Source organism: Vidua chalybeata, chromosome 3, assembly GCF_026979565.1.
Source record: "Vidua chalybeata isolate OUT-0048 chromosome 3, bVidCha1 merged haplotype, whole genome shotgun sequence".
NCBI lineage: Eukaryota > Metazoa > Chordata > Aves > Passeriformes > Viduidae > Vidua > Vidua chalybeata.
Genome location: NC_071532.1, coordinates 74,379,334 through 74,407,027, shown reverse-complemented (window position 1 = coordinate 74,407,027; position 27,694 = coordinate 74,379,334). Strand labels below are relative to the sequence as shown.

The window sequence follows — 27,694 nt, the reverse complement described above, 5'->3', positions numbered from 1 at the left end:
ATGTTGGGAGACAGATAAAATAAGCTACTTTGTATTTCAGGAAGTTCAAGAAGTGCTGCAGGAGCTGTAAGAGACATCTTCTAATTGATAGTCTGAAGAAACAACAGGATTTTGCTGACCTCCTCATTTGTACTTAATTTATGCCTGTTGGGAAAAATCCTGATTCTGTTTTAGATGTTTCTCTGGGCTTGTCTTCTATGAATACAGTTGTTATCTCTACAGCTTAGACAAATTTGATGGTATTCTTTGAAGTATAAGAAAAGTGATGTGCTATAGGACGTTTCTGAACTTCTTGTCCTTGATGGCAAGAACATATTGTGTTAGTATTTCTAAGTGTCATTAGCTCTCTCAACAGATCTGCTTGAGAAATACTTCTCTCTGGTTCTGACTTATGAACTTGAAAAGGTGCTTGGTACTATACTATCGGGTTTTTTTCTTTCTGGAAGGAAGACAAGAGAAGACTATTTACGATTCTCATCCTAGACTCAAATTCACACCTAACTGGTCCTCTCTCTCCTCAATCTGCTAAAATCACAGGCTTGAAATGAAAGGTGCTTGATAAAAATAAGGCTTGCAGCACAAATTAAAATAGGAAGAGATCAGTCTTGTTTAAGTAATGACTGTGTGTCTGAAGAGGTTTAACAGGACTACAAGCTTGTAGATCATCAGGTCTTGGCAATAGTAGTCAGGGGCTCAGTCTTAACTGTGAGACACTGTCTAGACACAGCCTCCAGAAGATGTCCAGATTTGGCAATTTTACCAAAGTACTCAGATAACGTAATACATATTTAAACCATTCAAACATTTCCTTCTTTCTTCTATCTGTGATACTGAACAGCTCCCACCCACTTGACATTATATAGACCAAGTGATTCAGATCTATTGGCTCTTGGCTGTGGAAAAATCTGCCTTGAGGTCAGTTGTGGTTCATACCACAGGCAGCCATCCTTTCTTCACTCTGCCTAACTTCAGCCTGCTTTTTTAAATGGACACAATATCCCTACTTTCAGCTGCATTTGGTTAAGGATCTGCTTAGAGTTGTATGCAAAGTATAAGGACCTCTGAATGCTCTGTGCATGCAGGAGCCTGTCTATGAAAGCTGGCCCCTGTTGGGCCCAAGAAGAAAGTAAAGGAGGTGGCTGTGACTCAAAAGCCAGAAACACTGGTAAATACTGAGAGAAAGCCTAGAGGAGTCCATTGCTGCCACACTGATGGTAATCCTTGTGAACAACTTCCCACCTGGTGGAAAGCAGCAAATCATAACAGCGCAAAAAATGCTTAAGGCATGTCAGAATTTTGAGTTCTGCTGTGTCCCTAAATGTCTTTCCTGAAACTGGAGGAGGTTTTTTTCCTGCCCCCCTCCCCCCGGGATTCTTTCCTGTACACAACAATCAGACTTTAGTAATTGCAACTTTTCCTTTTCTGATTTACAAGCCCACATGAGGCCTTTTGGATTCATTATGCATGAACCAGTGTGTATCTGGGGACAAATAATGTTCCATCTTACTTTCTTTTTGCCCTTGAACTGAACAGTTTTGTTTTTTTAACAGAAATGCCTTTTTCCTTTTGAGAACTCTCAGAAATATGTTCCTTTAAGAAACTCCTACATGGTATGTATTTGCCATTTGTAAACACAGTATGTCAAAGAATGATTTGATTCAGTGGTGAGGCAGCCAGATATTTGCATGTCATGAGGTCTAAGGGAAACAAACTGACCCTCAGCCTTCCCCCATGCAGGCAAATTCTGATGAGACCCTCAAATAGCTCTGGCAAAGTGTTCTGTTTCTTTTGGACTTGATGGATGCTTGTTTCTGTGAAGACGTGTAATTATTTCTTCCTTTATTTTGCTGTGCAAGTTACCGAGAGAAGCAGCTTAAAACTGAATGTGAGTATTGAGGCTTTTTTCCATTATTCCTTTATCTGATAAGCTTTAAACATGTTAGTATAGGAGGTACTTAAAATTTTGAGCAAGTATGCAGGAAGTTTTTCCTAACGAAACTGCTGAATAAATTAGATGCAGACTTCCACATATATATGTTTTTAATTTTGTGTACCTAAAGAGATAGAGTTTGTTAAAAAATTAAAATTAATTTTTTATTAATTCTTTTCATTGTAGTAATTGGCTCACCCACTAATTTGCGGAAAGATTGTCTGGGGTTTCCTTTGTAAAGAGATTAGGATGAGTTTTGTTTACTCCAAAGAATCACCCAACAAAAAATGAGTATGCTTTTTCCCATTACATTTTTATCACTTTTCAAGATTTCATTTGCTTTTGCAACAAAAAAATTCTGGATAGTGTCTTTTCTGTTAGGTCACTTGTTTCTAGCATGAGTATTTTTAACACCTAATGTGGATTGTTCTTGACTTTGGAAGAAAAACAGTTTCCAAGCTGGCTTTTATAAGTAGTCAAAATATTGCTATAAACAACAAGTATCATCTCCAAATTCTCCCTCCATAAGACACTTTGTGTCTTCTTCACTTTATCTTTCTTCATTTTTAGGATCATAATGTTTTTTGGAATTTACATTTAGAATTTAAGTTTCAAATGACATTTTTTTGTTTGTTTTAATATTTTTCTTCTCTCTGTGCAACAAGTTGGTATTTGTACAGAACAAAATGTAGTGAATTTAATATATTAACATTATTACAGATTGCTGATAGTCATCCCATGTAATTTTACTGCAGGATCAGGAAAATCACTTTGACTCAAGGGTGTTTAATTGGTAGAATATTGGGATCATACTAACTTGCAGGGTTAGAGAAAAACAAATTCAAAAGCTGCTTGAAAGATATTCTGATGTATCATGTCTCCAAATTATTTGCAGGCAGTCATAATTTGTAAAGCATGTATTTTTTTGGTTAGCATGGTAAGACGTGTGTTCCATCGGCTCTGTACCGATAATCCCAGCTTTTTTCTTTTCTTTTCCCTACCAGAGTTTTATTTCTTGAAAGAACTGTTAAAAACTTTCAGTATTACCTAACCATGGACAGACAGAAAGAAATATTTTAGCCAGCATGCTTCCAAACATCAAGCCCAAAATCAGAGGGTTAAATTCCAAACCTGTTGGAAGGAGCAGCCCTCCTGCCGACTCAAGCTCTAGGTTCTGTCAAGGCTTTTAGATCACCTGGAGAGTAAATCCGAGAGGAGTTTTACTTCACACTTCCCTGCCAATTTAGGGTAAATGATGCTCATAAATTAATAATTTCTAGTTCAACTGTTCTATCAAAATCTCTAGAGCCCTAAGATTGGAAGCTGATGTGGTGAAATGCTGCTGATGCTCCAATTGGGCGGCTGCTGCTGAATTCATTCTTTTGGGAACAGGGCATGCAGCTTTTATGAGAAAGGAGGCTGTGAGCTCCTTGTTTCATACATTTGTGTTTTCCTGTAAAATGTCAGAGGGATCAAGTAAGGACATTTTTGTGGAAATATGCAAACATGACTCCAAGAAAACAAGTTAATAAAGCCCCATGATAGAAATTCTGTAGCAGAGATAAAGGGAAGGACAAGACTCACAAAGGGAAGCTACACTGCCTTAGTTCCTTCATAATGATGGCTAAGTTTAATTTCTGCTAGAAGTCACCCTAAAGAGGAATTTGGATCTGTCCTTTAGCTAAAAAAAGTGCTTTACTCATTAGCTTCACCAGGTTTAAGCTAGATTTTGTGAATATCCCCATTCTCTGTTGCCATGTAGTACATGTCAGCTATCGTCCCTACTTGTTCTCCTTTCTTAAACTTAAGAGGTTTTTTTGATTCTACTTCATTCATGCTAGTATGCTACTTTTCTTCCCAGCTATGAATTCAAAGGCTTCTTCCAGCCTTTGAATTTGTTCAAGGTCCATGTAAAAGGACTGGTTAATTCTTGCACATCTCAGTATAGTGTGGGTAATGGATCTGAGCAGGCTGTCCAAGCCGGTCACTGGCCTCACACTTAAGAGGCTTTATCAGTCAGAAAAATATTAATCTTCCTGTAATGTGTCTTTGTGCATAGATAGCAGAATTAACAGCAAGAAAGGCCAAGTGCCAGAGGATGGTGTAGTTGTTGACAGAACATTTTGCATAAGAATATTCATCATAACCTCAGGGTTATAAAGAACAACTGCAAAGTGCACAACTGGAACATTTTATTCCTTTGGCTAAATTTGGAAGTGTTTTCTACCTCTAGCACTGGGAGTTGACCAGCTGGCAACCTTTGTACACTGCGTTTAACTATCCCGGGCCAGTGCCATGGATGCAGCCTGATGAGCAGACCCAGCTCATGGCAAAGGTGCAGTGAATGGCTTCTTTTGTTCCCACTGCCCCAGGTTTGCTCTCTGACCTCGAGAAAGTCAATTACTTTGCTTTGACAAGTATTAACCTTTTCTGTAGACAAGTAACTCACAAATGTGTTTTAGGATTACTTTATTATTGTTAGAAAAGCATTCTGAAACCTTTGAAAGGATGGCTATAAAATACCTCAGAGGTTTAGGTTTAATTCTATTTATCAGAAGCCCATAACAGTATTAGGCTTAAACATGCTTATCAAGTTCAGTCTTTCTCAAGTGAGCACTTCAAGTTTCAAATTCAGCCATATCATGATTCATTTATGTGCTAAAGCATGCAAAACTGTGGCATAATTACAGTTCAAAAATCTAACTTGCATGGGAAAAAATGTTTAGAGTAAAAACTGTTTCATGCTGGTCTTCTAATTGGTAATCATTGTTTAGCTTAATGCTTGACAGTTGAAGAGCATTGAGAAATATTTCAAGTTAAAAGCTCAAACAGTTTGGGTTTGTTGGATTTTTAAAAAATACAGTATCAGAATTCTTGATTTGTTTGATCACTTGCTTAGACTTTTTACTGAAAACTTTAAATAAATTTTATATAAATTAGCAGAAAATCTTTGGATTGTATTTGTTCCTTGATGCAGTTTCTACCACTGTGTTCCACTCCCCCCTCCTCAGACGAACCTTTTTCACCACAGCTGGTCAGACTCTACTGGTATCAGTGGGCTCACTGTTCCACAATATCCTTGAGTTAAATTACATGTTCTTAAAAATGTTCCTTGATGTTAGAAAGGAATTTCTTCATTCTTATCAAATTTCCTCCAGCATTCTAAGATTTAGTGATGGGTTTTATTTGTCTGAAGCAAATGTTGACTGTCTTGGGTGTTCAAATAAACTTTAGCCTTAATTTTTATTCAATCAGATAAGGTCAATCCTACACTGGAACTGATTTTTAGATAGTGTGCATTTATAATCATAGAAAGAAATTCACTCTGAAGTCATGGTGCCAAAAACAAAACAACAACAACAACAACAAAGACTTTTTCGCATTACAGGACATTACAAAAATCCCAGCAGGGCAGTTACTGAAGGGTCAGTAACCTCACATCATAATAAAGAAACACAGAATATCATGGTCTACTAATTTTAAATCATAGCCACTTCCAGACTATTTTAAGTTGCAAATGTTTAATGTGTGGTGCAGAGACTTTAAGGCTTGAGGGAAATGTTAGGATACACAGTCACAGAATTGTTCTGCAGATTTTACCTCCCAAGAAGGCAGAACAGGTAATGTAAGAGTCACAAAGGCTTCAAGTAGGGGGCAAATGTCACTGGTGGGAACCCAGGGCTGAATGTCTGTAAGGACTGGTCGTTGTTGCTGTCACAGGATGTGAGGACTCAAGTTAAAACTCAGTCAGTGCCATGTTATCCCCTGCCTTGTTTGACAGCACATTATCTACTCAACTGCTCAAGACTCCAGAGGTCTTTAAGTAACAAATTTTCCTGCTTAATGGATGATGCACAAAGCCACATATTTAAAGAGCAAAAAAAAAGGAAAACCACCGACATTTTTTTTTCTATATTTGTCCTAGTGACACTGTTATTTTTCCTCCCTGGTAGAGGACAAACAGAAAGCCGGAGATCTCCACTCCCTGCTCTTTTTTTCTACCAGTCCCACTCCTAAAAGGGTTCTCCTAAAAACATTCACTGTCTTCAAAATTATTTTTCTGAGACCACTTCTAAAAGTGTTTTTCCATTGTGAGTCCATACATATATCCTTTGACTGGGCTAGAATGAAATGTGCTGGATAACTATCAACAGTGAATATAGGACATGATGTAAAAGAATGTGTATATCTGAATATTTAATCTTTTTTTTTTCCCAGCCCAAGAGCCAGCAGCCTGTCCTTGATGCATCTGTGTAGATAAACTAATAAGGTTTTCCTGTCCACAGTGTGTTTAAAGCACACAGGGCAGGAAATAAAAGCAAAAAGCCACCCTGCTATAATTCCACATCACTGGTGGTACGCACACACAGCTGAATTGCACTAATCTGTAACTGCAACCATGGTGCAGATGCTGAGACTTCATAACAGAATTGTGCATAGCACTGCCCAATAGATAAGAGCACAACCACCCTAAACTGTAGAATTATACCCTAATCCAGAAAATATTAAATCACCTAAATTGACATCCATGAATTGAGATAAGTTATTCAGCTACATTAATTTGAACACGGATGCCAGTGTTCTGTTTTAAGAGAACAGTGATCTGTTTTAAGAGAAGACACAGCAGAAGGTCATGTAACACTTAGAGGGAAGCAGAAGGAAGGCATGTAAGTCTGTTGAAGAGTACCCACAGCATATTTTCGTGTTGGTTGTTTGTTGTGAGCTCTCCTAGAAACCTTTCTCACCATCTGTCTCAGTTATATCATATAACCAGTTCATTACTGTAAAAATGGTAGAATACAAAGAGTGACACTTCTTTCAGATTTTCTTTACCAGATTAGATGCTTCATGGTCTTTCTACCTAGAAGATGCAATATATGAATATGTATTTTAATATGCTTCTGCTATTATTATATTTCTGTATTCCCAAAACAGTGCAACTGCAGAGATCATTAATGCTAAATGTCATAAACATACCTACTCTGTTAATTGTCATCAAAAATCCAGAGTCCATAGGTAGAGATCAGGCTGTTTCTAGCTCTCTTCAATGTTTCTGCTTACCCCTGCTCTCCTTGTTGCCTAGAGAAGCTGTGGGTGTTCCATCCCTGACAGTATTTAAGGCCAGGTTGGATAGGGCTCTGAGCAACCTGGTCTCCTGGGAAGAGTCCCTGTCCATGGCAGGGGAGTTGGGAATATATGATCCTTATGGTCCCTTAAATGTTTGGGTCCAACCCAAACCATTCCATTATCACTTGATCCTGCCTCTTGGAGTTGCCCATCTGGAAGGCTGTTTTCTCTTGGGAAGCATTGGAGAGTGAGTGGCACAGCAGTGGTCACCCCAAACATCTCACATATAACGGGAGGACATTACTTCTCAGACTGTACAGCAGTGGCTTTACAAACAATGATTTCTGTGGGTGTAACAGCAGCTTTGGGCTTGTCTGCAGAGCCATATCATCCCTATTTTCAGAGATGAGCTTGATAGGAAGGTGGCAGCCAAGCCTGAGGGAGCACTGCAAGCAGCAAAACTGGCCTATGGAATATTTGGCCTACAAATCAAAATACCTGGAAACAAGGATAATTGAAGTAGGGATCTTACATACCAGTACTACTGACAGTAGCCTTTGCTTTTCCTAAGCTGTAATGCCAACTAACTCATCACAATCTCTTAACAAGGCTGAGACTAGAAAATTTTAGATTTGCTTTACTTTGATAAGGTGTCATCCTTTTATTAAAAGAGTGCTGTTTCTCGGTCTGTATTTTTCCTCAGGAAATTAGATCAGGTTGGCATAGCACAGCTGGAGATAAGAGGAAAAGCCACTGCAGCAGATGCTTGATTGCCATTTGGGGGATTTATGTTTGGGTTTGGGGGAAGCAAGTCTTTCTTTTTTTAAATAGGGTAATGAAAATCCTTTCCAATTTTAGCTTGTTGCTAACAATGCTGCTGCTGATGATGATCTTTATATTTTTGCTCATTTTATTTCTTAAAGCAGTTCTAAGTAGGTCACAGGCCTTTAAATAACTCTTCTAGAAAAAGTTGTGCTGTGTAGTCAGTTGTAGTTTTTTTTTTTTTTTTTAATAATTGCAACAGAGTAATATTCATCCACCTTGCTATTCCTGAAATAAAACATAAGGGTAGGGAAATCTGGTCTCTACAACTAGGACATCTGCAAAGATGAGAAATTACATATTTTTTTCATTAAGATCTTAAAGATTACTATCAGAATCAGCATTCCCTATTGAAGTTCTGTTACTTCTTGTTAGAGGCAAGACTGCTTTGATCGGTGGCCTGCAGGTACTTCCCTCACCCTTGTATAACACAGGTATCAGTCATTAGACTGTTTTGCCTGTGAAAAGTTTCAGTACCAAAGGCAGGCTTGTGTCACTTCCAGGGAGCTGTGTCCCTGCCAGGTAGTGTCAGTGTATGGCTGAGATGTTGCTGTTTCCTTGGGGCACTTCTGCCCAGCTGTGCAGGCATTTTGTGCAGATCCTGTTCTAGCAGAGATGGTTCCAAAGTGCTTCTCTGATGCTGCTCCCTACCAGGATCCAAAGGGGGCCTAGTGGGAAGCTGGAGAGGGACACTTCATCAGGAGCTGTAGTGCTAGGACAAGGAATAATGGGTACAAACTGAAAGATGGGAAACTTATTATAGACATTAGGAAGAAATTCTCACTGTGAGGGTGGTGAGGCACTGGAACAGGTTGCACAGAGAAATTATGGATACCCCACCCGTGGAAGTTTTCACAGCCAGATTGGATGGGACATTGGGCAGCCTGGTCTAGTGGGAGATGCCCCTGCCCATGGCATTTGAGTTGGAGCCAGATGATCCTTAAGGTTCCTTCCAACCCTTAAAATTCTATAAGTCTATGATTTGCACAATAGGGATGAACTCACTGGTGGAAGTCTCAGATCAGGACTTCAGTGCATGTCTTCATTTGTGACTTCCACTTTCTGTTTATTTAAACACCTCTTGAAGTATCAGTCATGATTCCCTAATCATGGATTGTAAGTGAGTGTCAAGACAAGAAAGAGTACTTGAAAAAAACAGTCATCTACAAGAGACCTGTTTTGTTGTTATGAGGATGCCCCACTCCTGTTCTAACGCCCATAAGAGAATACTGAGGGTTTGTGGAGACTTTTAACCTCCCTCTTTTGCCCTTCAGCAGTGATAAATTTTCTGTGGTCCATCACAGAATCACCTTGCAACTCCCCCTGCTGAACCTCATGAGCCTCCTGTCACTCCACTTCTCCAGTTATGGGGAGGTCCCTCTGGATAAGAGCACATCCATGTGGTGTATCAGCCTCTCCTCTCACTTTGGTGTCATCTGCCAGTTTGCAGTGGGTGCCACTCTGTCCCATCTAACTCACCAGTTGAGTATTCTTTATCAGATGAGCCCTTTGTAACAGATGCAATCCTCAAACTTGTTTTCTGGTTCAATAAGGGAAGTACAACTAAGAATACTGACAGGATTTTACATTGAATGTTACAACAGTGCACAGCAAAATTATTTCATCACTTCGTTTTATTTCATACGTTTGACAGTAGTCAGAAAGAAATTAGCTCCATAATGACACAGGAGAAAACTCTGGCTCTACCAGACTATGTGAAAACCTGTAAAAAATAAGGATAAGAATTATTTCAGAAAAAAAAAAAAGAAGAATTTTGATGACTGCACCATTTGAGCTTGTATGGTGTAAACAAAGCAGACAGCAATACCAATTAAGGAAAAAATTACAAAATTCCTGAGATGCTTGATCCCCTAGTTAAGCCATAGCTCTTGCCCTTTTTGCTTGTAGTCATGGGGTGTGTAAACACAGTACAATTCAGTACAAATTACCAGACCAACCTCTAAAATATTTGCTTTGCCTTGACACCCCACCAAAACAGTGTCACTTGTGGACCATGAAGCAGGATAGTTGGATTCTTACAGCTGTGTCCTGTTTGGCATATGTCCTGGCTGCTTAAAGGAGAATTTCAACAGTGAGAGCTCTGCACTCAGATGCTTCCAGGACCTGACACTGTATTACTGGCCTGTGCCACAGAGATAAGATAGTTCAGAGTTAGTATCTGTGTCTGCTTTCCTGTAGGTTCTTGCTTTGGCTTGATCTGTAATATATGCCCCTAGTTCCTATTGCTTCTCTGGCCATTTTTAGAAAAGCAAATATTACAGAACCCTTAATGTATGTAAATGCATGAGACAAAAATAGAAAAAAGGAAAATTAAGTCAGCAAATTCACACAAATAAGGCAAATAGCATTAGAAGATAAAAAAATGCACTTACCTGAAAATGAACTAGTGCCTAGGGCAGCTTGCAGGGGTGTCCTTGTCATAAGATATCAAATTGTTTTTCTTATCCTTCAGTACTGTTCAAAGGATTTTTTCCCCATATTTTTTTTTTTTCCTTTATGCCTCTCTAAGAAAGAGCCTTAGTTTGTTCTTAAAGAAAAAGATGATGAAGTTCAGTGGCAGGTATATTTAGATTAAGAAATAGTCCATTAGAATTTCCACCAAGTGAAAGATAGAACACTTTTACCTGTATGTACATATCTACATCCATATGCTTATACTAATTCCTTTCTGAGTAGTATGAATGTTTCTGGGCTTTTTATTTTTGTATGATGTCGGGGAGATTAACATATATTTATAGAAAACATCAAGATTAATTATTGAAAGGTATATTAACCTTCTGGCTCTGCTCTTTTAGCTCCAGTGAGAAAAAAAAAAACAAACCAAAACCATTATTTTCCTGATGGTTCCATATTGATCAGGATTCACAGCTTCACAACCATGTTCTTACAGCTTTCTTCACTGGAAATCTTCTAATGCTCTGCATTTTATGGGAAATAATGTGACTCCCCAGAAAGTCCCTGTCCTAATTTGTTGTAGCTAAATTCCATCTTAATCTGCTTTAACAGCAAGCTGACAAGCCAGCTCTCTTTTTTGTATTTTCATCTCTTTTATCATTCAGTCCATGAAACTGCTGCATTCTCACATCTGACCCCAGGGACTCTAGTTACAATATCCTCACATCCTTGGCAACATCTCTCTGCACCTTCTTGGAATATTCTTAACATTAAAAATGATACCTCGTATCCCTGCCAACCAGGTACATAAAAATCAAGAGTCTTCAGCTTCCAATTTAAAATGTTCCAATTTAAATAATAAAATCATCTTTTCCCAAGGAATGGCAGCATGGCAGTCTTTCCCTGTGTCTAGGATTTGAGTTAGCAGCTGGAATGCTGGAGTCAGCGTTTCATTCCATGAGAGTGAATAGCATCAGATCTCCAGAGATTTCTTAGCTGACCTTCAAAACACGAAGTCTAGCTTCCAGCAAACTTAAAGTAAACATATTTCTCTAGAGATTAGGATCAAAGCACAAGAAAAACATTCTACTTCACTGCATGGTGCTCGTACCATTATTTATTTATTGGAGCAAGGATAAGTGGTGCTGGGAGAGACAAGATTCACCTTTTTTGTTGCATTTTCTAATGGTAAAAGTAGTTCTCAAAGGTTGCCCATACTTTTGCCAAAAGGTTTGCAAAAAATCTTCATTCTTTTGCATACCATTGCTGCTTCATTCCCAAACATGGTCTTTTATGATGATTCATGGTCAAACTCTGACGACTTTCTGAAGAAAAGTCTTGGACAACTTGAGCATTTTACTAGAGAAGCAGCCCAAGGACACCCTCAGGCTTTGACTCTGTTCTTGGGTGGGGGTACTTTATTAAACTTCTCAAGCAAGAGCTCTCATCTGTACAACAGGATTAATAGCACTTTGCTCTTATATCCATACAGGGGTTTAGGAGGATAATTCCATTGCAAATTCAGTAGTTCTGAAGTATTACAGCAGTGGGTCTTGTTTGTGCACACAGCCTGGACTTCCTGGAACAGACTGACTTCCTGGAGGAGAAAAAGCATTAATCAAGAGAACCACTTTTTAAAGAAAATTATTTGGAATGCAGAGGTTTTGATAACTTAACCTGATTGACATTCATTAGAATAAAAAAACAGAGATGTTTCTACAGATATGGGAAGCTATTTGTTGGTGAGCTTTGTGCAACAAAAATGTGCTATAAATAACAAAATTTTTAATGAATGCCCTATTTGGATTTTGCTGTTGCCACTTTTAGGCTGAGATGAAACTCTGTCGGGAAGCAGGAATACTGATCCAGCAAGGAGGGAATCCGAATGGTGGTTCACTTGGGTTTATCCTCCAAGGCAGTTCATAACTTTAATTCCCACTAAAAAAAAAATGAAAATCCTCTGAAACCCAGTTTCAAGCCTGTTCTGTGACCTTAACTATGGAGGACAGTTAACCACAAACACTCCTTGATTGTGTCCTTAGACACCAGTTTATACTTCTTCCCCGATAAAGAGCAAAATGGGCAAAACTTGACTTTGGTCATGACTGTGATTGTGCCCTGAGCTCTGCCTGGTTTTATATGTCATGTTCTGTAAATATGCAAAATGATGGATGTAATTTTCTCATATAAATGGGTTTATTTGTTACACATTCATATCTCTGTTTGATCTTAAGGAAATGGAAGTCCTGATTCAAGCCCTGTTATATTATTTTTCCAAGGATACCACATAAAACACATCAGAAATATTTTTAAGAAAGCGTGTTTCCCACTGATCTGGGTTCCAGATTATTTTATTTCCTTACTACACCCTGTCTTGGCTGACACAAATATTAAGGGCAGTAACAAATACCGTATATCAATTCAACTCTCAAGATTTTCAATTTACAGGAACAACAAGCTTTCCAATCAAGTCATTACTTTTGGTCTGAAATTAGTATGACAGCCTCGCTCCCTGCCCCCTTTCCACTGTTTTACTACTACACCTCCCAAAACAGATTCATAAATGCCTGAACTTATGCACTGGTGCTAGTGGAAACCTGTAGTAATTGTTTTTTTCTCACAGCTCAAACAACCATTTTGATTTAGAGCTTACCAAAGCAGAAACCCAGGAAAAGATTTTATGCCTTTTTGAAGCTGAACCATGGGTATGGTTCAGACCATCAGTGAGTGCATAAAAACAAAGTGTGAGGGTGGACTAGATGTAGGCTTTGTCATGGATAAGAACTCCCTCAAATCTTGTGTATGTTCTTATACTGTCTTCTGTATGTTCTTCCTTATTCTCAGGCTCTGCATCTGGTTAAGAGAAACTAATTTGTCCTGTTATTCAAAGTGCAAAAATTTCAGCTGCCCAAAGTCACTGACACATAAATATTTTAGACCTTCCCCAGTTGTTTTCAGCTCCTTTAAAATTCATGATTGCTGGTGCTGGCTGCAGCTACACTCATTGAGTTTAATGAAGAGTTCAACCCAACGAGCCCAGCAGATGTTTTTGGGGTTGCTTCACTGTGAACTTTCTGGTTTCTTCTTCCTTCATTTCCAAGAATCAAGACCCAATTTTAGCTACATGATGATGACCCAACCAACAATAAGACTGAAACAGGGCTTCAAATCCACAATCCTTAAAACATTCACTATTGCAGATCTATAAGCAGCTGAGGTTTGGATGCTTGTCCAAGCCTCTTTAGCCTGAAAAACTGAAGGATGGGAAATTCATACAACTGATTCTCAATAGATTTGTGGTATTTCCTGCACTTGTCTGGCACAGAAATATAAATTATTTCACATTATTTTGGTACTGCCAACGTGGAATCCAATATAGAAATAAAGAAATATGTAAGAAAAAGCAATCTTTTCCAATAAAAACGAGGAAAGCTTTCTTTGAGTTCTGATTTTGTTTGACTTATTATTTAGTTTATTTTTCTTTATATTATACCCTTTTGCTCTCCAGGGATATTTGTACGACCTTAAAATGCCACCAAATATTAGCAGCACAGCTGGGAGAATGCAAAAAAACAGTCATATATCCTGGAGTCCCTTGTCTTCCTTCCATTGGATCAGGTAGATGTGGGGTTATTTTGAAAAGAAAGGAACAAGTAGAAGGACAGGAGTATCAAGAGTGAGTCAGGAACACGCTACAAAGTGCCTGCCTCCTCTCTTTGTCCTTTTAACTCTGCAGTTGGTTTAATTTCTGAATTATTGCTTCTATCTCCATTACCCAATTTCTGGATGAACCATATGTCAGAATCCAGTACATAATGCTCATAATGCCAGTAGTTTTATGTAGAGAATGTGGAGCTGGCTTCATTTTCAGGTGTCTGACCTGAAACAGTGTTAGAATAAGCTGAAGCAGCCCTTTTGCTCCCCATCATGTAGGTGATACAATTCACAGTATATGTTGTTAAAGCCTACCATTTGATCGTTGAACAAGCCAGCATTAAGAAATCCAGGGCACTGCAAATGACCAGGAAATGCCTGTCTAACTTTCACAGGTAGCATTACGAACCATTTGAGCAAGCATCATGCACTGAATTACACGATTTTTCCATCTCTTGCAGATCACGTGGAGGGCCCCAGCAGGATGACCAGCAGCCACACAGACTGCCATTTCTGCCTGCAGTCTCTCCGTGGCAGGAAATACGCACTAAGAGAAGAAAATGCTTACTGTGTTCCATGCTATGACAGCCTGTATGCCAACCCCTGCGAAGAGTGCAAGCAACCCATTGAGTGCAACTCCAAGGTAAACATTCAGCTTGCACTTTTTGTTCCTTGTTAAATTATACACAAATCCAATTTCTTTAATGGTAGATTTGATATCCACCCCTTTTCATATCCCTGTGTTGCTGAAGAGACCTAACCATAGCTGTTGTACATCCACACAGAGCAAACAGTGCTATTTTCCCTGAAATAGGAAAGCTCTGGGATCAAAGATGAGGAAATCTGCTCATGCATATCCCCAAGCTTACAGCAAGGTTGTGGTGTGTGTGTGGACCTCAGCTAGGCTCCATCCTTCACCTCCAGTCACCCACTGGCTGCAGAGGCTGCACAGTGCTGGAGGGGTGATAGGGTGGGTGGTGTAATTCAGTGTATCAGGTTGATTGACACCTTGGAATTTCTGAGACGTGTTCATTGAAAAAATATTTTGAGCTTTGAATGAATTACTTTTACTGTAGGTGTTGGCAAGCAGATGCCAAGCTTAGAAGACATCAGGTTTACAATTTGCACATTCTCGCTCTCTCTTTTGGAAATAAAGTATTTTTTAATTTCTGCTTAATTCCATGCTTACCTTGCTCATCTCACAGATGGTATATTAGTGGCAGTGTTTCTGCTACTTGTCTTTCCTTTCACCTCTCAATTTTTTACAATATTAATTAATAATTCAAGTTCTTCTGTGGTCTTTGACAGGGTTTCTAGTACCCCATACTTCAGTTCACTTGACACTGAATTTTAAGGTCAAATGAAGCCTATCAAAAAGCATTTATTTTGCCAAGTTCAGTGTGTACTGGTCACCTTCTCCCCATGCTTTCTTTGCCTATGTTCCTTAGAAATAAAAGGACAGAAAGATATTAAAATAAACCTCTTGGAAGGCTTTCCCAGCCCAAGCACTTCAAAGTACATAGTCTACATACAGGAATCATCCAAGGAAAATGCTGATTTGGATGAAGACACTCCTCAAACGCTCATCAGCATTTCACCCACAGCAACACTGGGAGCAGCAGTCAGATTCACCAGAACACATGCTTTGAGTTCACTTAATTTCACCTTTAAAATCAAAAATTGAATAAGTGACAGGATTACTGCCATGCCTTTGGACTGAGTGGAAGGGAAAAATGAGAGGAAAAAGCAGACCTGGTAAGAAAGGAGTGCACCTGGCTAGAGTTATCTAGAAAAGTGGCACACAAAGATCTACAGCTGATTGTCTCACCTCTGCCAAGGGGCTAGAGCTTGGTTTTCTTCCTCTCCTCCTCACCCAGTCTTTGCCTCAGGCTGCTCTGGGCTTACAGCCTAGTTCCTGCAAGGTTCAGAGTGCTAACTAAAGCACACGAAACTAGTAAATGCTCAGCACTTCCTGAAATGAATCATGGTATTTCTTTTTATTTTTAGCTCTTTAAAAGGCAGGGATATGATCAAGGAGAACAATGAGATCGGATTTGTGTCCTTTTATGTTTCTTACTTATAAAAGAGTCCTGGAAGGGTTTATTTTTTAAGCTAGGAGGGTTTTTTGGAGGTGCATTTTTCCCTGGCTTTTCTAACTGTAGGGAAATTAAATCTGCTGTTTGGTATTTTTTTTTTTTTTAATTCTTAGTCAGGATCTCATACATACTGTTAGCTCTTTCATCCTTTAAGCCCATTAACTCTCAAACAAACATTTTTCTTCCAAGTTTTCAGGGGGATTTATATCAGATGTAAACAAAAGCAATGATTTTTTTTTTAATCTTACTAATAATCATTTTGTTCTCAATGAGATTTTAATTGTTTGATTTCTGACATAACTTAGCATTATGTCATGTAGAAGAAGTAGTAACACTGGAAATACATAAGGGTCATTTCAAATTCTATAGAATATGGGCTTCCTCTCCAGTGGTCTGTGCACATTAAAAATGTTGATCATTTGTTTCCCCTTGAAAGACAACTGTAATATATAATGTGGCTCTTCCAATAAAAACATACCTGTGTGATGCATAAGGAAGGACAGTCTGCCAAAGCAGCTCCTTATGGCCTCTGCAAGAGATCTACACCACAGTGTGACATCGAGTACCTGCACCTTCCCTGAGCACACTTCTGCTTGGATCCACCACTGCAATGCTCTTCCTTTTTCGTTTGAGTTCTGGAAGGAACTGAAGGATAAAACCACTGTAAATAAATGTTCTCACTAACATGAACTTCCTTTCTCCAAGGATCTGGCCTACAAAGGCCGCCACTGGCACGAGGGGTGCTTCAGGTGTGCCAAGTGCAGTCGCTCACTCGTGGAGAAACCGTTTGCTGCCAAGGACGAGGTCTTGCTGTGCACCGAGTGCTACTCTGATGAGTACTCATCCAAGTGTTTTCACTGCCAGAAGACCATCATGCCTGGTAAGACAACAGAAGCCCTTTGCTGAGAAATGGAACCACATTTTTAATGATAACCACCTCCTGGAATAACCAAGTTACAAGATCCTTGACTTTCAGAACAGCTTGGAGGTGACTACTCTTCCTTTGTGTGGAATTCTCCCAGCAGTGGGGAGAAGGCAGGCAGATACTTCTGATCTATCACTGACAGGTTTTATGAATCCTTAGAAAAATATTAAGAGTTCAATGCAGGGTAAAATGTGTTCATGTGATGTCCTTGATTCCGTTGCAGTTCTTAGGAAGCATATCCCACTATGAGCATAGGCAGACAAACTGAGCTATTGTGAGCAGAAGTGCCAGATTAGACAAGTCATCTGCATATTTTCCACATCGACCAGACTCTGTGCTTGTGTTCTTTATACTAGGGCTTTCACTCAGAAATATTTTTTGTTTAAATTGTCAAAACATGACAATTTGCTTTCAAATCATTAGCAGCATTTTTACTAAAATGAATACAAGTCCATTTTACAATATTGTCCATGTTTACAATAGGTTTCTTTCCTGCCATTAGCAATCTTGAAAATTCTGCACATTCCACTAAACTGCTTCTCAGCTTTTGATTGTGTCTGTTCAGGACCCACTCTAGACTTTTCATTGCTGCCACATCAGTAAAACTCATACAGCAGAGTGATTACCCAAAAGCTGCCTTTTCACAAGCATCTGAGAGAAGCCACAGCACCATTTGTTACAAAAGGAAGCTGCTTGCTTAGGAAAGTGTGTCCCTAACTTTTGGAACAGAGAACAAATTTTGCAGTGATGTTAGAATTTTATTTTTCAGTATGTCTTAAAGCCAAACAGTAAGATCCAGGCTGTGCAAAATTATAGTCTTACTATTGGTACTAGATTACTCAGGTTGTATTCTACCTGTAACACTAGTTTGTATTTTTACAGTTATCTTTTCATTACAAGTAAAATCTGCATTAGTGGAAACAAATATTGTAACAATATAGTTGTGTTCATTTTAAGGATTGCAAACTAATTGAATAGTATATAGCTTACAAAAATGTTATCAAATAGGCACACCTCACTAGATGTGATCAAAAAGGTGCCAGAACACACTCAGCTTTGCATTATTATCTTCTGGTGTATATCCACGCTGCTTGCTTTGTCACGGAGTCTAAATCTTTGCAGAAAGTGCCTGAAGGTGTGAGAAACAGTGCAACATTGGCACAGGAATGCCAGCCAGTCTCTATATCATTAACTTCCTTCTCATCAGCTTGCTAGCTCTCTGTTGAAAAGACCTAGTTGTGAAAGATGGTGAAATTGTCCTTCTGATCACTGGGATGAAGGTGCAAACCTTTTGTATCTAAATACAACCAGTAGTTTCTCCACTGGCCCCACAGTTCAGGAAACAGATACAGTGGAATTGATCAGTTACAGCAGCAATCCTCTTCATGTGGAAAGGATGGCAAAGCACCTTGCACCTCTCGCTGCAGTCTGATGCTCCCCACAGATAAGAAGTTAAGGATGGAGACCCACTGGAAAAATTGCTCCCAGATATATGTGCATAACTTAGACTTATGTTTCTATATCAAGATAGGACACCTGCATACAGAGATAAAAGCTCTGACACTCCTCTGACAAACATTTAACTGAGCAACTTTCTGTCCTTGTGCTGTATCAAAAGCATCTAGTTAAACATGATAAAAATAATTGTTTTTCTAGGACAGAAATGGTGAGCTATAGAAGAAGGCAGTGTAATGTGCAATATCACAGAAAAAAATATTTACTTTTAGAAAGTTGCCAATTTACGCTGATTAAGATAAATAATGCATTTATAAGCAAAGGAGCCTTAGTTTAAGAAAGACAAGACAGGTCAATAATAAATATACCAAACATCCAACAAATTAATTTATAAAAGTGCCGTGTACTGAACATTATCACTGAGTTGGCTGGTTTGAGAGAAACTGAGCAATTCAAGCATAATCACAAAGAAACTCCAAAAGATTCATATAGGAACAGACTCTAAAAATCACAGCTTAGGCAATTCAGCACATCTTTTGCCAGATGAATATATGGAACTGAATGTGTTCTTGAAATTTCAAGTCCATTCTTCAAAGCTCTATTAAATTGAAGATTACTGTTTTCTTGGGTAATCCAATGCTGAGGTGGAAAGTTCAAAAACAAGAGCATTCCCAACATTTAAAACTTATATTACAAAGCTGTATCTGAGAGGATTGTTCACTTTGTTTTTTTTCAGGTTCACGTAAAATGGAATTTAAGGGAAGTTCCTGGCATGAATCCTGTTTCGTTTGCCAGTATTGTCAGCAACCATTGGGAACAAAACCATTAATCACCAAAGACAATGAGAATTACTGTGTGCCCTGTTTTGAGAAGCAATTTGCTCACCATTGCTATGCTTGCAAAAAGGTAATTAAGCACACAATACAAAAAATGCCCTAGTGAGGCAATATTGCTCATGGGAGAAAGGGCTGGATCGTGTGAAATGTGTGGTGAACTAAGAGTAAGATCAGAGTCTTCCCATTGACACTGGACACTGAAAGGCAACTGTGACAGTGTCTGCTGTCCACTCTTGTTACTCTAAGACTGATTATATCTGCCAAAACAAATGCTTTGGGCTATTGATTATTAGTTATTGATTGGGACTTTTAGCAAAGATTAAATGGAAAGTTATATAAAACTCTTCTTTCCTGAAAGTATCTGATTTTGCCTTTGTAAACATGCCTCTCTTTCCATAATTTTTCAGATGTATTCACATGCATAATTAGCCACCTGAAATGAGCAAATCATCCACAATCTTGGCTATTTTTTTCTTGAAATGTATCAGGCAAATAGCAGATCAAGTAACATTCAATTGTGATAACACTAGTCAGGAGTCCCACTGATGCAATATGTGATGATACCCTTGTGGGTGCCAGAAAGTTTGATTTGATTTCTTTTTTCCCCCAAGTACAGATAAATCAATTCTTCCTTCCCTTGACTTCTCATGTTTTATGATTGTCTCTTGTTGATGAAAATACTCAAAGCATCATACTATTCTAGTGTGGTACTTTTCTCTAGGGAAATGTTTTAAGCTGTTTTTAGGGCAGAATTTTACTTATTCTTTAGTACCTGCATTACTCTGGAAGCTTTTTTTTTTTTTTTCACTTCATCAAATAACTTATAATTTCCTGTAGTTATGTAATGATTACCTGTAAACCTTTTCCTCTAACAACAGCTTTTAATTTCAGGAAAATATGCTGCCTACTTTTTCCTTCAGTAGTTAAACTTTAGAAAGTACTTTTATATATTCCCATGTGTCTACATCCAGGCTTTAACTTGCATTAAATGAACACATGACAATTATAGTAATTATGCTCGATGTTTGTTACAGGCATTGATGTTAGCACTTCCTACATGAAATAATCAGGATTTGCTTCTTATAATTTCTAGGAATGCAAATAGTCCCCCTACAAACAGCTAAAACCATTTTATTTCTGAAACTTGCATCTATTCCCATACATGAGAATTGAGCCCAAATAGATTAAATTGCCAAAACTAATCTTGAATTTTTGTCAGTGATTTTTAGATTTTAATGGAAAAGCAAATGTAACCACAAAATAGCCCAAAACTGGAATGTTAAAGGGATTGCAAACTATTTAAATCTCTTTATTGCTTGACGTGACCCCATATTATTCTTGATTTTCCTGAAACTGTATTCCCCAGAGAAATTTGATGACACTACTATTTTTACTTAAGTTTCTTCAACTTTTTCGTCTCCTATTCCAACAGTATTCATTTATTCTTCATTCACTCATTCATTAATTCCCTGTCATGCATGTGACTTGCTAGCAGAAACACTATCTTACAGCTCATCTTTATAGCAATTTCTCTGTACAGTCTCTCACAAATTCTGTGAAACCAGCTCTTTACCACTCATATGGGAGCCACAGGACAACTGGAAATTTCCCTTTTCAGAAAGAACCAGTGCAGAGCTGTAAGTGTGTTGCTGGAAAACAGAAGTTGATGACACTGATAAACACTATTTTTTTCTTCTTCTTCTGACTGTGTAGATCTCCATTCTGTTTTATTTCTGTTTCTTTACTGTCTTTCTTCCTATTTAAAATACTGTTGCACTTGAGAGACAGCAAAATACTGGCTGGAGATTAACTATTATCTCAGCATCAGTTCTCTCACCCACTGCCTATCACTGAGAATTTCTCTTCTGAGAGCATGCCTGATTCTAAACACTTATCTACAGTATAATAGAAAAATTTCATTTAAAGATAAAATATTTCTTACAAATTATGAGGTTATACTGTGGTAGAAAATTGAAAATAACAAACCAGTAGCATATGGAATTCAGCTGCAGATTAGTTAAATGGATAATCCAGATGAAAAAAATAGTTGATGTGACCACCCTCTCTTCTCTTGTGCATGTTGGAAGAGAGAAAACAAGTGGAAGTGCTTATGAAGGATTGGACAATCCTTCATGATTCACACCTTTGTTTCTTTGCTCTGCCCTTCTTTGTCAATACATTAGGTTATAACTTCTGGAGGAGTGGCCTACCATGACCAGCCTTGGCATAAAGAATGCTTTGTGTGTGCTGTGTGTAAAACTCAGCTGTCCAGACAAAGATTCATTTCCAAAGATGAGTACCCATACTGTGTAGACTGTTTCAGCAAATTTCATGCCAAGAAGTGTGCTGCTTGCAAGAAACCTATTACAGGTGAGTCTCATCTTCTAGAGGGGACCAGACAGAAATGAATCATCAGTCTCCTCTCAAAAAAGACTTTCACTTTAGAAAAAAAAAACATTAAAATTACTTCCATCATAATGAAAGACTGAAAGAGTTAACTATCAGAGAGACTCTCTCTGTGTCACATGTCCTGCATCTTTCCAGGACATACTGATCACACATGTTCCCTAACAGATGGGGAGTTGTTTTATGTGCCCAAAGGAGTTCCTCCATTTTTTGATGTAGTGTTTTCTGTAGTAAAATTCCTCCTTAAGAATATTTAAAAAGGTGCTGGGAAGAACAGTAGTTCTTCCCAGGACAGTACACACAAGCCCCTCTGTGGTTTCTTCAGTTTTGTTTTTAAATGCAAATGTGATCAAACTGAACACAGATTAACTGCCTGCTGGTAAGGCACACCTGTCAAATTAGAAAGCTTGCCAAATGCATCAGAGCTCTATTTCATGAATCCTTGTACACTTATATATGATTTATAATTAGACATGTTTGTCACTGGTCTATCATAGCTGAAGTTTTCTGAGTTCATTTGCTGGTGTTCTGCACTTTAATCCTATAATGTGTGGAGTCAACTGTTTCCTGATTCTTACAGGTGCATGCTGCATATGTCATTGGACAAGAAATCAATGAATACCCAATTACATGTGCATGATTTTAAAAAAAAACCAAACTACAAAACAAAACAAAGCAAAACAAAAAAAAAAAAAAAACCAAAAAAAAAAAAAAAAAACAAAACAAAAACAAAAAACCACAAAACTATTCAAATTCCACCAGTCTTTAAGATTTTATTTCAGATAATTCTGCTAGGAATCCCGTTATCTGGTAATTTCCAAAAGAATCCATCTTGAAGGAACTTAATTATTAAATTTCATTCTGAGTTGTATATAAACTATACAAATATTGCAAACAACTTCCATGAGAGTTTGTTGGGAAGATCAGCAAACCTGAATGGACATTCTGATAAACCCATTGTGTTCAGATCTCAAAATGGGATACGCAAGCAAGTGACTTATGTCTTTGCTTGAAATATTTACCACTGTTTAAATTTTAAAGATATTTTTCAATTCAGCCAATAAAGAGTATTTCACACTATGGATTTTTGTTCATTTTTCCGTTCACTATATGAATGACAACCTGATGACACATCCAAAAGTCATCTGTTGCATTACTGAATCATGTCTAGAAATACTGGATTCAGATCTTCTCTTTTTTTTTTTTTTTTTTTTATACTCTCTTTCAGCTCTTGGAGGTGCCAAATACATCTCATTTGAGGAGCGTCAGTGGCACGGGGAATGCTTTAGCTGCACAAAATGTTCTGTCTCCCTGGTGGGCCAGGAATTCCTCACTCGGCAGGATGACATCCTTTGCCACAAATGTGGCTCTGCTTCATAGTTCTGTGGAAAGATGTACAGCCGCATTATTCTCACTCTGTAGCAATGTAGTTCATTGGTCTGCTGTAAGAAAACCAGATAAAAGGTACTACAGTTATTTAGGCATTCAAGTAACTTTCCAACAGGAGTTTAACGCCATCATAGTTCTCAACTCTTTATAGACAAAAATTAAACAACTGCCCCATACTGGTTAATAAGACAATTTAACCAGCAGAAAAGATTTGTATATATTTTAAGCCTAACTCCACTAGGTTTTCCTTGTAACACACTGCTCTCTGCTGTTAGAAGCTTTAAAAATTATCTTTTATCACCTCTGAACCAAGGAGGATTGTGAAATGTCTGTTTGGCATGTAAATAATGATGAGGCATTAGCACTGATTCACAGATGTAGATCTTGGCATAGAAAGCTGTGCACAAGCATTTTTCTCTTGGATCATAACACTGAAGTAATTGAAGTAAATATTATATTCTTCGATACTTTGAGCAAAAAAGATGCTGACAAAGCAGGCAGAAATTGTGAGTAGGAGATGCTTTCATATTGAGGAGCACAGAGTCAGAAAGGCCCATTCCAAGGGCCAATTCAATGGAAAAAAGGGCACCTTCCTTCCCTTACTGGGATTGCTCCCCAAAGAAGTCACCCAAAACACTACAGCACAGGTCCTTTCCCAAAAGTGGGTAGCCGTACTTAAATTTTTAGGCATGGCTGCTCTAGAACATAAATAAACCCATATTTTCAGCTACTGCAAGAGGTAAGGAATGCCCAAGACCACAATAGTGCTGACTTACATTTCCCCATAACTAATATGCCTTAAGACTCTTTTTCCACTGTCTTTGCTAAACCTTCAAATACAGGCCTAAAATATATTTTGTTTATTAGTTGATGCAAGAGCCAACTCATACCAGTCCCTTTAACCTTGTACTTTCCTTCATTCAAAACTGCTTTACCAGCAATTGAAGCCCTGTTAAGGACCTTACCTTGGTCTTTGATTCACAGTTCATTCCTCTGCTTGCAAATTCCTGTTTCTGCACAGCAGGCTATCAACTCTCCAGAACTAATTCCTGATTCATTTCACCATCAGCCACATGTGTTTTTTAACAGTATGTCAAGAATTAGTAATTATCATTGCAAATCAGGTCTTAGTTTCTAAGTAGCCAGCCTTTACATCTGCTTGCTGAGCTCCAGCACTCAAATGTCTACTATTAAAGGTCATCTAGAGCTGAGTTATAAACATCCATCTTCTTCCTTTTTCCACAGTGTGTGTTGCAGTGGCCTGGTTCCTGTACTGGGCCACTGTGGATGGAGCAGTGATGTTAAGAATGGCAGGTTCTGCACTGTCCAGCAGAGTTTGAGTCCTCATCTCAGATGTCTTTAAGTCATTCTTCTTCAGACTCTGAGTGCATAGAGTTATTTGGCTGACTTGAATGGCCTTTATTCATATTGAAGACAGCCATACTTTAGGTAGAAAAATGGAAAAATAGGAAGAATACGTGTGCGTGGCTAAGCCAGGGCTGAAGTGCAGTGGCATAAAAATCAGTAGGGATAATGACTGACCAATGAGTACACAGCAGTCTGTTGTCAGTCGATAAAATATTGATTTTTTGCTCTATGTGGTGTTAATTTTTGGGTTTCATTTTCTTCTTTCATGGCAGCTTTTATTGCAGTCTAGAGTTTGATTAGTTTATGTTTTTCATTTTATCCCAGCTGCTTCCTTTTCTATTTACACATCTCCCATGGCTGACACAGGTTCTTGGTAAGGCTTAGATTCCCATAAATAGAAATATGTTTCATTGCCTTATATGTATAAATATATATATATATACAAACACACAGACATAGTGGTTCACAGTTATGTATAATGCTCTAAAAATTTGCACTGAACTATCAGAAATTAGTAAATGTTAATGGTCTTACATTATTTAATTAAAATTATGAGTCACAATATTCGGGCTTTTCTGTGGGGTGTACCTTTTTTTGTTTGTGTGAAATAACATTCAGCACATCTCACGAATGTGGTTTGGGCCCTTTATTTGGTCTCCTCTGAAGAATCATACATCTTAATTACAAATTGATGCAGGAATTACCAGGCAGCCTCCTAAGACATGAGAGAGTCACAGGTCAGACACACAGATCATGATAATCCCAGTCTTCCAGCCTTAACATTTATGAAAATTAAATTCTTCTCTGACTCATCAACTAATTATATTTTTAGAAATACCAACTGAATTATTTATTTCTTCTGCAGTAAATACACTACAGTCAAACCTGACACTGAGCATTTTCACTTCAGAAAAATAGTAAGAAGTGAATGTGATTTCTATAAATAGTCCAAATAAAAGTTATATCAGATAGCAAATTGCTATTTCCTAGTCTCTGTCACCAGCTACCAATGCCTGAATATAAGTACAGTGATACTCTGGTGGTGGGCTGACCCTGGCTGGACACCAGGTGCCCATGAAAGCCCCTCTATCACTCCCCTCTGCAGCTGGACAGGGCTCAAGGCTCATGGGTGTAATAAGGAGAGAGGGACATCTCTCAGCAGTTACGGTGACAGGAAAACAGTCCTGACCTGGGAAAAAAAAAATTATTACCAATCAAATCAGAGTAAATAATGAGAAATAAAACAACATTTTAAAACCACCTTTTCCCCAACCCTCCTTTCTTTTCAGATTTAAATTTGGCTCCTGAATTCTCTACCTGCTTCCCTCCCAAAGATGCAGGGGGACAGGAAATGGGGTCTGTGGTCAGTTCATCACACATTGTCTCTGTTCTTCCCTCCTCCTCAGCAGGAGAACTCCTCACACACTTTCCTTGCTGCAGCATGGGGTCCCTCCCATGGGAGACAGTCCTCCATGAACTGCTCCAATTGGAGTGCCTCCCACCCAGGAGTTCTTCAAACACTGCTCCTGTGTGGGATCCCTTTACATGGAGTGCATCCCTTCAGGAACAGGCTGCTCCAGTGGGTGCCCCATGGGGTCACAAGTTCTGCCAGAAAACCTGCTCCAGTGTGGGCTCCTCTCTCCACAGGTTGACAAGCCCCACCAGGAGCCTGCTCCAGCACAGGCTTCCCACAGGGTCACTGTCTCCTTCAGGCACCATGTCTCTGGCATAGGATTCTCCAGGGGCAGAAAGCAGATACCAGCTCCATCATGGACCTCCATGTGTTGCAGTGGAATCTGCTCTGGCACTTGGAGCACCTCCTCCCCCTCCATCTTCACTGACCTTGGTGTCTGCAGAGCTGTTTCTCTCACATGTTCTCATTCTTCTCTTTGGCTGCTCTTTCCACAGCCATTCTCCCTCCTCCCCTCCCCACCCTATTCCAGTTTGTTATCCCAGAGGCTCTACCACCATCCCTAATGGGCTCAGCTGTGGCCAGCAGTGGGTCCAACCTGCAGCCAGCTGGCATTGGCTCTGTCAGACACAGGGGAAGCTTCTGGCAACTTTTCACACAAGGCCTTCCTGGAGCCCCTTGCTACCAAAACCTGGTGACACAAACCCAAGGGAACTCTGCACAGTTTGGGCCTTCTATACTTTTTTTGTAGATGAAACCAACCTGAATAGGTGCAGAGAAGGGCAGCAGGAGGAACAGTGTGTCTCTGTGGAGGACTGCAGATCATGAAGGGGATAGGTGGCTCCTCTAAGTGAAGAGACTACATTTGGTTCAAGAACAAAGACAACTAAACTCCTCAGCACTGGAAGCTGGAAATTAGGGGGTGATGTATGCTGCTTTCCAGAACAAAAAGGGAAACAGCCATGTGGGCAGTTTTCAAGTGATGCCTGATCAGTGTGTTAAATGTCATATAGAACATGAATGCCTGGTGTAGAAGAACAATGAGAAAAAATCAACCTGATGATCAGCTTCAGTCTGTGCTGCTAACATTGGATTTACTGCAGGATGACCAGGATACAGACTCCAGCACAATTCAATTTTCTTTAATAAACTTTGGAGGATGGAAAATTTGAGAGATTTATTTTAAACTAAATTTTAAAATGCCATATGCTTTTCTTTAACATTGTACTATTTAATTTTAAAATATATCTAGCTCTTCTGTGTGTAGCAGCCCAGCTCTAAGATAATCACATTGCTTTTGTTACAATCAAGCTAAACTGCCCTGAGGTGATGTCTCTAATGCCCTGATCACATCTCTGCTGTACTCATAGTTATCCCAGGGGACCAGGAGGGAGGCTGCCCTTCGGGATTAACTAAGAGTGAATAGGTACCCTATTACCTCCCTCAGTATTTCAGGCTAAAGTTTAAGTTCCTCAACCACTGCCTAATTGTCAGAGAACTCCCCGAGACAAACTACAGAGACAAGCCCTGAGGCATTGTTGTCTCGTGACACTTCTCTATCCATATTGCTGAATGTCACATTTTTTAATCTGAGGTAAGGTCATATTATAAGAGCAAGGTATCAGCTTTTTCCTGGACAATTAGTTTTAAAATCCAGGCAAGTTTTTGGTAGATGTTGTAGCAGGCAACACAGCTGTAGCAATGATGGAACCCAGGACCACTTCTGCATTTTCCAAACAAAGATGTGCACTCCAGAGTCATGGCTTATGTCTGTGATGAAACCCAGACATTTTTCAATCTCTATCCTTGTGCCCTAGCTCTCCAGAGAGAAAATCTGTAAGCCTAGACAGGGGATAGGATATAGCCTGGGATATAGCCTGGCCATGCCAGTGAAGTGGATGTCACACCACAGTTTTTCTG

General features: G+C 38.9%; 1 protein-coding gene across 3 annotated transcripts; it reads left to right on the top strand.

Moving 5' to 3' along the window:
- Positions 1-1,538: 1,538 nt before the first annotated feature.
- FHL5 (four and a half LIM domains 5) lies at positions 1,539-24,927 on the top strand. 3 transcript variants are annotated; one of them, XM_053939384.1, is made up of 6 exons: positions 1,539-1,610; positions 14,350-14,531; positions 16,690-16,864; positions 19,101-19,270; positions 21,384-21,570; positions 22,835-24,927. In XM_053939384.1, exons 2-6 carry the CDS (start codon positions 14,373-14,375, stop codon positions 22,984-22,986), a joined length of 843 nt encoding a protein of 280 aa, XP_053795359.1. In that variant the 5' UTR covers positions 1,539-1,610; positions 14,350-14,372; the 3' UTR covers positions 22,987-24,927. The 3 variants fall into 3 exon arrangements, with proteins under 3 accessions (XP_053795359.1, XP_053795358.1, XP_053795360.1); XM_053939383.1 differs by lacking the exon at positions 1,539-1,610 and adding an exon at positions 1,659-1,885; XM_053939385.1 differs by lacking the exons at positions 1,539-1,610; positions 22,835-24,927 and adding exons at positions 1,659-1,885; positions 22,187-22,257.
- The last annotated feature ends 2,767 nt before the right edge of the window (positions 24,928-27,694 follow it).